Source organism: Littorina saxatilis, linkage group LG5 (assembly GCF_037325665.1).
Source record: "Littorina saxatilis isolate snail1 linkage group LG5, US_GU_Lsax_2.0, whole genome shotgun sequence".
Lineage (NCBI taxonomy): Eukaryota > Metazoa > Mollusca > Gastropoda > Littorinimorpha > Littorinidae > Littorina > Littorina saxatilis.
In genome coordinates, this window is record NC_090249.1 from 46,859,222 (window position 1) to 46,869,221 (window position 10,000).

The 10,000-nt window shown below is 43.3% G+C and overlaps 2 protein-coding genes across 5 annotated transcripts in view; one reads left to right on the forward strand and one right to left on the reverse strand.

The window, feature by feature from the left end:
* Positions 1-10,000, forward strand: part of LOC138967293 (uncharacterized) — a 50,710-nt gene that overhangs the window by 12,361 nt on the left and 28,349 nt on the right. The window lies entirely within an intron of this gene.
* LOC138967292 (uncharacterized) overlaps positions 1-10,000 on the reverse strand; it is a 12,184-nt gene that overhangs the window by 1,474 nt on the left and 710 nt on the right. For all 4 annotated transcript variants that reach the window (XM_070339821.1, XM_070339819.1, XM_070339823.1 and 1 more), the window contains 2 exons: positions 1,708-5,166; positions 1-1,458 (listed from right to left, as the gene is read on the reverse strand). The exon at positions 1-1,458 is cut by the window's left edge and continues 1,474 nt beyond it. In XM_070339821.1, coding sequence (XP_070195922.1) covers positions 1,138-1,458; positions 1,708-3,291 — 1,905 coding nt within the window. In that variant the 5' untranslated portion in view covers positions 3,292-5,166 and the 3' untranslated portion in view covers positions 1-1,137. The remainder of the gene's footprint in view (positions 1,459-1,707; positions 5,167-10,000) is intronic.

A 10,000-nucleotide genomic window follows, 5' to 3' on the forward strand; every position in this document is an offset into this window, starting at 1 on the left:
TTAAAAATAAAGGTCTCAGTTCGCGGTCATGAAAAAGCTCGCTGAAGCTCGCATTTTTCATGATCCGCTAACTTCGACCATTATTTTTAATAATCACTGAGACTCGGCATGTAACCTCTACGTCCATGCCGTATCGCCGGAATCTCATTCTGATAATCATCGGACCATGCCGTATCGCCGGCATCATTCTGATAATCATCGGACCATGCCGTATCGCCGGCATCATTCTGATAATCATCGGTCCATGCCGTATCGCCGGCATCATTCTGATAATCATCGGTCCATGCCGTATCACCGGCATCTCTCTCTGTGTGTATAATTACTGCGCGGAATCTATGAAAACAAGAATACAGAGTTATCTCCCATATGTTTTTCGCCAACTATTTCTGAGAGACGAACTGAGACGAAAGTGATTGCAGATTGGCTGACTTCGACAGTGAGCTCCGTTCTTTTCTTCACAGTTATGATAAAGACATCGTTCTAAGGTTAAAACAAGTCGAAATATCGAGGCTGCTGTGGGAAGGAGACCGTGGTATTGTTGCATCACTCCCAACTGGTTACGGAAAAAAGTATCGTCTGCTTCGTAGCCAAAGTTGATTATCACGTGACACTTTTGCCATATTTAGAGTTGTTTACACAGTAAATACACCCGCGAAAGATAGCTCGCTTGAAACTGTCTTACATATCAATTCCTTTGTAATTTAAAATTTACACAACACCATGAAATATCATTATCGACAATCGCGAATCTGCTTATATCCATAACACATTACGAAAAGCTCTAAATATGTAAACAATCAATTTCTTACCCACAGAAAGAAAACCAAGGCATCCTGTCAGGGATAAATGAGACCCGAAGGGAAGTAACTCATTTTACCTCAGTTCAGGATGGGCGATGTTGTTCAGCGTTTCACCCATCAGACGTTTAAATTGTTATGTTCTTTTTCGATACACCATTGACTGTTATGCAAAGAGATGCTATTCGGCGGATTTACTATTGGCACAGTCATAAGAGCGCTGCGGGTTGAGCACAGCTGTCTGCGTAAAGTCAGCGTAAGGCAACAGACCGTTACGCACCATGAAGGCCACGACGGCTTGACAGATCAGCGTTTGACCGTTGACACATAAAGAGGATGTTCATCGTTTGACCCACAGCACGTTGTCGGGCCAGTCATAAGCGCTCTGCGGGTTGAGCACAGCGGTCTGCGTAAAGTCGGCGTAAGGCAACAGTCCGTTACGCACCATGAAGGCCACGATGGCTTGCCCGCCAGCGTACTTCCTGTAGAACAGCCACTCCATCAGCACGTGACGTACGTCTAGCTGTTGGAAGAACTCGCCAGCACAACGCAGCGCGCGCTCCTCCCAGCCTTCGATGTCTAACTTTAGAAACACGCGCTGTGTTGGCACGTGCAGCACGAGGTGGTTGAGGCAGACTCCCCACACCGTGTTGTTGTGACCCTGAAGACATTTAAGACAAAAAGACAATATAAGATGTTTGGTGGCTTTTTGTCAGACTAGCTTTTTTGTTGGAAATTCGTGGAAATTATGACAAAAGATTTTATTTCAACCATGTGCAATACTCTAGGAATATTGGTTGGCTTGATTACATTCAATACATTCATCAAACAAAGTGAAATACAAGCGCTCACCGAATTTCTGACACACACACACACACACACACACACACACACACACTCCGCAATGTACCTTGGAGGACTTCTTCACGGACACCGACGACCCTCCGATATTTCCAAGGTTGAGGTATATGGTGAGCGGACCTGGGCGGTGAGCCACCGCGTTGTGTAGCACCGTGACCCGAGAGGTCAGATTATTGAGGCGCAGAGAAGTGGTCAGTAGCTGTAGGTTGGACGTCACGGGGTCAACAGCTAGCACGGGATGACCAGCATTGGCCGCGCTCAGCGTGTACACTCCAACGTTGCAGCCAATGTCCACTACGCTCATTATATCCCGCGCCCTTCTCCCATTTCGTTCCATCTTCGCTCGCTTCCACAGAGGGTCTGTGCTTCTATTTCTTTTGTCTTCTTCGTTTACCATGTTCATCATATCGCGCACACTTCTCCAATGTTGTTCCACCTTCTGTCGTTGCACTTTAAAGCGTGTGTTATCTTTCCCTCTCTCTTCTTCACCAATGTCTACCATGTTCAATATATTACGCATTCTTCTCCTATTTCGTTCCACCTTCGATGCCTTTGCCAAAGGATTTGTGCTAATCTTTCTTCTCTCTTCTTTGCCTATGTCTACCATGTCCATAGTATCGCGCACACTTCTCCCATTTCGTTCCAACTTAAACGCCTTTACCAACGGGCCTGCGTTACCCTTCGTTCTCCCCTCTTCGTCTATGTCTACCATACCCACAACACTACTGACAGCACTTCTTTTCAACACACGACCGCCGCTATCTTTCCGTCTCTCTTCTTTGTCTATGTCTACCATACCCACAACACTACTGACAGCACTTCTTTTCAACACACGACCGCCGCTATCTTTCCGTCTCTCTTCTTTGTCTATGTCTACCATACCCACAACACTACTGACAGCACTTCTTTTCAACACACGACCACCGCTATCTTTCCGTCTCTCTTCGTCGTCTATGTCTACCATATCCTTAACACTGTGCGTCCCACTGACAGTTCTTCCTTTTACCACACCGCCGCCTCTACCTTTTCTTCTCTCCTCTTCATCTGTGTCTACTATGTCCATAACAGCTCTTCTCGTTTCTACACCGCTACCTCTATCCTTTCTCCTCTCCTCTTCGTCGGCAGCAAGAACTCCCAGCATGCCCCGCACAAGCTCCTTCTCCCAGACGCCGAAGTCCCGGATGTAGGACGAGATCATCTGGTCCACTTTGCGGTCGTAGAGACAGATGGTCAGATTGTGGCTCTCGGACACACGGAAAGGCACACACGTGTCAGGACCAACCGCCTCTGACGTGGCACTGAACACAGTCACGTTAGCGACAAGAAAAGACCGGGGAGAATTGGTCACTTGACTCCCTCTCATCACGTGGGGAGGGCCTCCTGGGCTAAGCAGACGACCGCTGTAGAACATCCGCTGTATGCTGAGGAGAGCAGGATCGAGGAAGTCGTTGTAGCGTTTTGCTGTGTGTCCCCCCGTTCTCGCTCCGTCCTGGTGGTTGACGTGGTGTCGCGTGATCATCGCGTGGTACACCATTTTGAGGGACAGCACACACACCAGGGCAATGGAGATGATGATGAATACGACAAGCAGACAGCACTGTCGTTTAGTGCATGAAGAACTCCACCTCTCCATTTCTGTCAAGATACTTGGTGAACTTGTGTTTCACAGTGAAACATTCTACCACAGGATGGAGGTGAACATCGCCATCACCAGAAGACAGCTCTATCTTTTAGTGCACGAAGCACCCAGACCGTTCATTTCTGCCATTGTCTCAGTATCATCCAATGACAGTTCGTCAACTTGTGTTTCAGATTTTCTAGTAACTTAAGTACCAAGAGTTACCTTCTGTGGCTTTGCTGTACTGACTCACTGATCCCGTAACCCGCTAGGATCGTAGGGGCACTGCACTGATGAGCGCTGCACCCGCTGTCTCCTCCACCTCTGTCAGTTTTGAGCAATGTTTTCAATCAATCAATCAATATGAGGCTTATATCGCGCGTATTCCGTGGGTACAGTTCTAAGCGCAGGGATTTATTATTTTAGTTTTTTTATTTTAATTTTATGCAATTTATATCGCGCACATATTCAAGGCGCAGGGATTTATTTATGCCGTGTGAGATGGAATTTTTTTACACAATACATCACGCATTCACATCGGCCAGCAGATCGCAGCCATTTCGGCGCATATCCTACTTTTCACGGCCTATTATTCCAAGTCACACGGGTATTTTGGTGGACATTTTTATCTATGCCTATACAATTTTGCCAGGAAAGACCCTTTTGTCAATCGTGGGATCTTTAACGTGCACACCCCAATGTAGTGTACACGAAGGGACCTCGGTTTTTCGTCTCATCCGAAAGACTAGCACTTGAACCCATCACCTAGGTTAGGAAAGGGGGGGAGAAAATTGCTAACGCCCTGACCCAGGGTCGAACTCGCAACCTCTCGCTTCCGAGCGCAAGTGCGTTACCACTCGGCCACCCAGCAAAGCTTTTCTCAGTCCACTTTGCAATTTTGTCTGTCCTTCTTTTCTTCAGTCTTCTCCTGTCTTCCCTACCCGCGCACCGTACCCTGGAGGATGGTCTTGGAGGACCGTCTGTTCTGGTTACATGGCCATTCCATCTCAGCTTTCTCTTCTTGACAGTGGTCAACAGATCTTCATATTGATCCACATCTATACATGTAGTGTCAAACACAGACTGGAGATTAAAATCAACAAGATCAGCACTGTCGTTCAGTGCCGCGGAGAGCCCAACCAGTGCATTCCTGTTATCATATTCCGTCAAGTTGTGTTTCAGGCTGAAACATTCTGCCACAGACTGGCAATGATAATCAGCATCACCAGCTGACAGAGTTTGCGGTTAGTGCACGAAGCACTCCACCTCTCCATTCCTAATACTTTGTCAACTTGTGTTCCATATTGAAAGATTGTACCATAGACGATGATAATAAACATCACCAGAAGACAGTGTTGTCGTTTACATCACAAACACTCCATCAGTCCGTTTATGCCATTGTCTCCCATCGATACTAAATCAACCAGTGATTCAGAATAGAACATTCTACCACAGACTGAAGAAAATAATCAACACCGTGGGCAAACAATTCTGTTGGTTATTGCACGTAGCACCCCACCAGCGCGGTCCTGACACTGTCTCTCATCCAATAATATACTAGCGTTTCAGATTAAAACATTCTACTACCGACTGAAGAATATAATCAACAGAGTCTGCCATTGTATCTCACCCCATCATATCCCGTCTTCTTATTCTTGGCGAAGGTAGGCGACCAGCCTGGTTCGGGTGATGGGGCAATGAGCATAATCAACACCCTGTCCGAGATGATACCTCGCCACCGTGTGTTTCAGCTCTTGAGTCGTTATTCCACAGACTGTTCTTGTTTGGTTCCAGCGTTTTCCCGCATACACGTAGAACATGCCGTGCTGGCTTCCGTTTTAACATCTGTGTACTCAGCTTCCGTAATCCATGTTTATGTTCACCAGCCGGCTGCAAACAAATACAAGTCGCGTAAGGCGAAAATACAACATTTAGTCAAGTAGCTGTCGAACTCACAGAATGAAACTGAACGCAATGCCATTTTTCAGCAAGACCGTATACTCGTAGCATCGTCAGTCCACCGCTCATGGCAAAGGCAGTGAAATTGACAAGAAGAGCGGGGTAGTAGTTGCGCTAAGAAGGATAGCACGCTTTTCTGTACCTCTCTTTGTTTTAACTTTCTGAGCGTGTTTTTAATCCAAACATATCATATCTATATGTTTTTGGAATCAGGAACCGACAAGGAATAAGATGAAAGTGTTTTTAAATTGATTTCGACAATTTAATTTTGATAACAATTTTTATATATTTAATTTTCAGAGCTTGTTTTTATCCAAATATAACATATTTATATGTTTTTGGAATCAGAAAATGATGGAGAATAAGATGAACGTAAATTTGGATCGTTTTATAAATTTTTATTTTTTTTTACAATTTTCAGATTTTTAATGACCAAAGTCATTGATTAATTTTTAAGCCACCACGCTAAAATGCAATACCGAAGTCCGGGCTTCGTCGAAGATTACTTGACCAAAATTTCAACCAATTTGGTTGAAAAATGAGGGCGTGACAGTGCCGCCTTAACTTTCACGAAAAGCCGGATATGACGTCATCAAAGACATTTATCAAAAAAATGAAAAAAACGTTCGGGGATTTCATACCCAGGAACTCTCATGTCAAATTTCATAAAGATCGGTCCAGTAGTTTAGTCTGATTCGCTCTACACACACACACACACACACACACACACACACACACAGACACACAGACACACACACGCACATACACCACGACCCTCGTCTCGATTCCCCCCTCAACGTTAAAACATTTAGTCAAAACTTGACTAAATGTAAAAATGAAGATTTGGTTAGGAAGCATCTGCCTCAAGTTTTCTTTATACCACATCATTTACTGGAGTGAAAAGAGAGATCAAGGATTAGATTGATTTAACTACTTCATGTTTTTAATAAAATACCGACTCCTTTCATGAATATTGAAACAAATCATAAATCTTGGTTTCAGAAATGTGCAGTTGTAAGGGACTGGTTAGGTCTTCCAAAACATCACATGATATTTGAAAAAGCCTGCATGGCTGATTCAAGAAGTGTACCTGCTTTGTTTGTTTGTTTGTTTGTCTGTCTGTCTTTTCTACACATTCAGAGCGGATTGAATCGCGCAACTCGATCGACGTGTCTGAAGGGACATTACTTGCATCCTTACCTAAACCTATTCTTCTTCTTTGTTCATGGGCTGAAACTCCCACCATCTTTTACGCGTATGGCCGTTTTTACCCCGCCATTCAGGCAGCCACACGCCATTTTCGGGGCAAGCACGTTGGGCATTTTCGTGTTTCTATGACCCACCGAACTCTAACATGGATTACAGGACCTTTTCCGTGCACACTTGGTCTTGTACTTGCGTCTGCACACGAAGGGAGATGGATAAGGCACTTGCAGGTCTGCAATAAGTTAACCTGGGAGATCAAAAAAATCGCCACCCTCAACCCACCAGGCGGCGCCGAGATTCGAATCCGCGACCTTCCGCATGGGAGGCCGGTGTAACACGAGTTATTCCCCCCTCTGCTTCTTTACCTCTGTAAACTTGTAGAGCTAGTTATTTTTCGATAATGACCCAGCAACCAAACAAATAACGAGCCAGCAACAGCCTGAATCCTCGATAGTGCAATGGGTTGAGAAGCTGTTCTGTTTCGGTACTACTTTTGCGACTGAAAAGTTCCGAACGCTCTAATGTACGAAGTATACATTTCTGGAGCAAACAATACAAACATACCGCATTTAAATTAACAACTACAGGCCTGAACACATGAATCTCCATATAAAATCCATGAGTTCAGTTGTTTTCTGAATCTAGATCTGCCGTGCACAAACCCGTTCATCACAAGCAAATTCCCAAGGCAAGTAACTCATACTCTAGCGACAAGAGTAGTTCCCCTTCTTTTAACGCAGTTTCTTCGACAACACTGACTGCAATCCGCCGGTCAGTTTTTAACAATATTTCATTTTATAAACAGATCACACGCAACCAAATGCACACATCTCATCAATTTAAACAACATAAAGCGGTTTCATACACTATTTTCCCCAGAAAACTGAACTTCATACAGTAATTAACGTTGGAACACGGGTGCAAATGTTCGTCTGCTGGTCCCATTTGACGAAAGAACATTATCTTAAGCGATACTAAAACATAAAAAGAACACACAATATCTGCCTTTGCCGCCACAGCAGAATAACAGCATATCTGTGTACTTGATTTTAGTCCAAAACAGGGAAACTGACAAGAAGTGTAAACAGAATGGAATGATTTGCACGGAACTATACAACCACGCATTAGTCGATCGCCTGCGCAGGTTGACTGGTTGAGTGATTCGGATTCGATCAAACTTTCGCACAAAAACTCCTGTTTTCTTTGAATAACTGAAGAAATGAGGAATAAAGAGGTTACACACCTCGTCTCAGTGATTATTAAAAATAATGGTCTCAGTTCGCGGTCATGAAAAAGCTCGCTGAAGCTCGCATTTTTCATGATCCGCTAACTTCGACCATTATTTTTAATAATCACTGAGACTCGGCATGTAACCTCTACAAAATTACTCCCACGAGATTTTTACTCCGGAGTAAACATTTCGTACGAAAAAGTTACTCCCTTTACGAAAAAAGCACTCCCCCATTGCACGAGAAATTACTCCCCAAGACAGGTGAGTTCCGAGTAAACATTTCGTACGTAGCGTACCGGCAAGTTAGACGCTATATTGTTGTTGTTGTTGTTGTTGTTGTTGTTGTTGTTGTTGTTGTTGTTTTTATATTTAGTCAAGTTTTGACTAAATATTTTAACATCGAGGGGGAATCGAAACGAGGGTCGTGGTGTATGTGCGTGTGTCTGTGTGTCTGTGTGTCTGTGTGTGTGTGTAGAGCGATTCAGACTAAACTACTGGACCGATCTTTATGAAATTTGACATGAGAGTTTCTGGGTATGAAATCCCCGAACGTTTTTTTCATTTTTTTGATAAATGTCTTTGATGACGTCATATCCGGCTTTTCGTGAAAGTTGAGGCGGCACTGTCACGCCCTCATTTTTCAACCAAATTGGTTGTAATTTTTGTCAAGTAATCTTCGACGAAGCCCGGACTTCGGTATTGCATTTCAGCTTGGTGGCTTAAAAATTAATTAATGACTTTGGTCATTAAAAATCTGAAAATTGTAAAAAAAAATTAAAATTTATAAAACGATCCAAATTTACGTTTATCTTATTCTCCATCACTTTCTGATTCCAAAAACATATAAATATGTTATATTCGGATTAAAAACAAGCTCTGAAAATTAAATATATAAAAATTATTATCAAAATTAAATTGTCGAAATCAATTTAAAAACACTTTCATCTTATTCCTTGTCGGTTCCTGATTCCAAAAACATATAGATATGATATGTTTGGATTAAAAACACGCTCAGAAAGTTAAAACAAAGAGAGGTACAGAAAAGCGTGCTATCCTTCTTAGCGCAACTACTACCCCGCTCTTCTTGTCAATTTCACTGCCTTTGCCATGAGCGGCGGACTGACGATGCTGCGAGTATACGGTCTTGCTGAAAAATGGCATTGCGTTCAGTTTCATTCTGTGAGTTCGACAGCTACTTGACTAAATATTGTATTTTCGCCTTACGCGACTTGTTGTTCTTGTTTTGGTTGTTGATTGTGGTATAGTAGTAGTAGTGGTAGTAGTAGTAGTAGTAGTAGTAGTAGTAGTAGTAGTAGTAGTAGTAGTAGTAGTAGTAGTAGTAGTAGTAGTAGTAGTAGTAGTAGTAGTAGTAGTAGTAGTAGTAGTAGTAGTAGTAGTAGTAGTAGTAGTAGTAGTAGTAGTAGTTTTAACTGTATAGACGGATTACCTGATGAGCAAGGTTATATACTTGTCTAGACAAGTCAAGATTCTGTCAAGTCTGCAGTATAAATTACATAATTAACATGCATGTTCAGCAATCAATAAAACATTTCAAGACGCATTAGACATAAAATACCAATATGAAATACCAAAGGAAAGAAGCAAAGCTCTGCAAAATGAGACCACAATCTACTGTGTGCATTTTCATGTTATTACTACTGCTCAGTATACATCTACAAGAAACATTTGCACGCTACAAATGCAGAGATACAGAAACAGCGCATGTTCTTTGCTGTTCTCCCTACGCTGACTAGAAATACAGCTAAGCAGTAAATGTCGCTCCTCATACATAAATTATCGCCTTGTGTTTGCCGTGTCGTCCTTCACCGTGGGGCGAAGGACAATGTCTGTCAGGTATTTCTGTGTGTAACTTGACACATGTTTCTGTGCGTACACTCGCGGAAACTGCACACCACCAACAACATTGAAGGCAAGAAATGTTTCTACACACCGGCACACGCGCGCGCATACACACGCATACAGGCACACACACACACACACACATGTGTGCACACATACACACACACACACACACACACACACACACACACACACACACAGCATACTGACACACACACACACACACACACACACACACACACACACACACACACACACACACATACACACACACACCCTGATACGGAACACGTACGATATGAAATACTATTCAAAACTGAGAGGTAAAACCTCGGTGTTTGCCTTCGAATAGTGAAACGTATGACAATCACATAGACCTACGTAGCTACATGTGGCTATAGGTTTGCGTAAACAGAGGAAGCCGGCATGGGAGAATGTGCTAGAGCTGAAAAAGTGTACAGCGCAAAT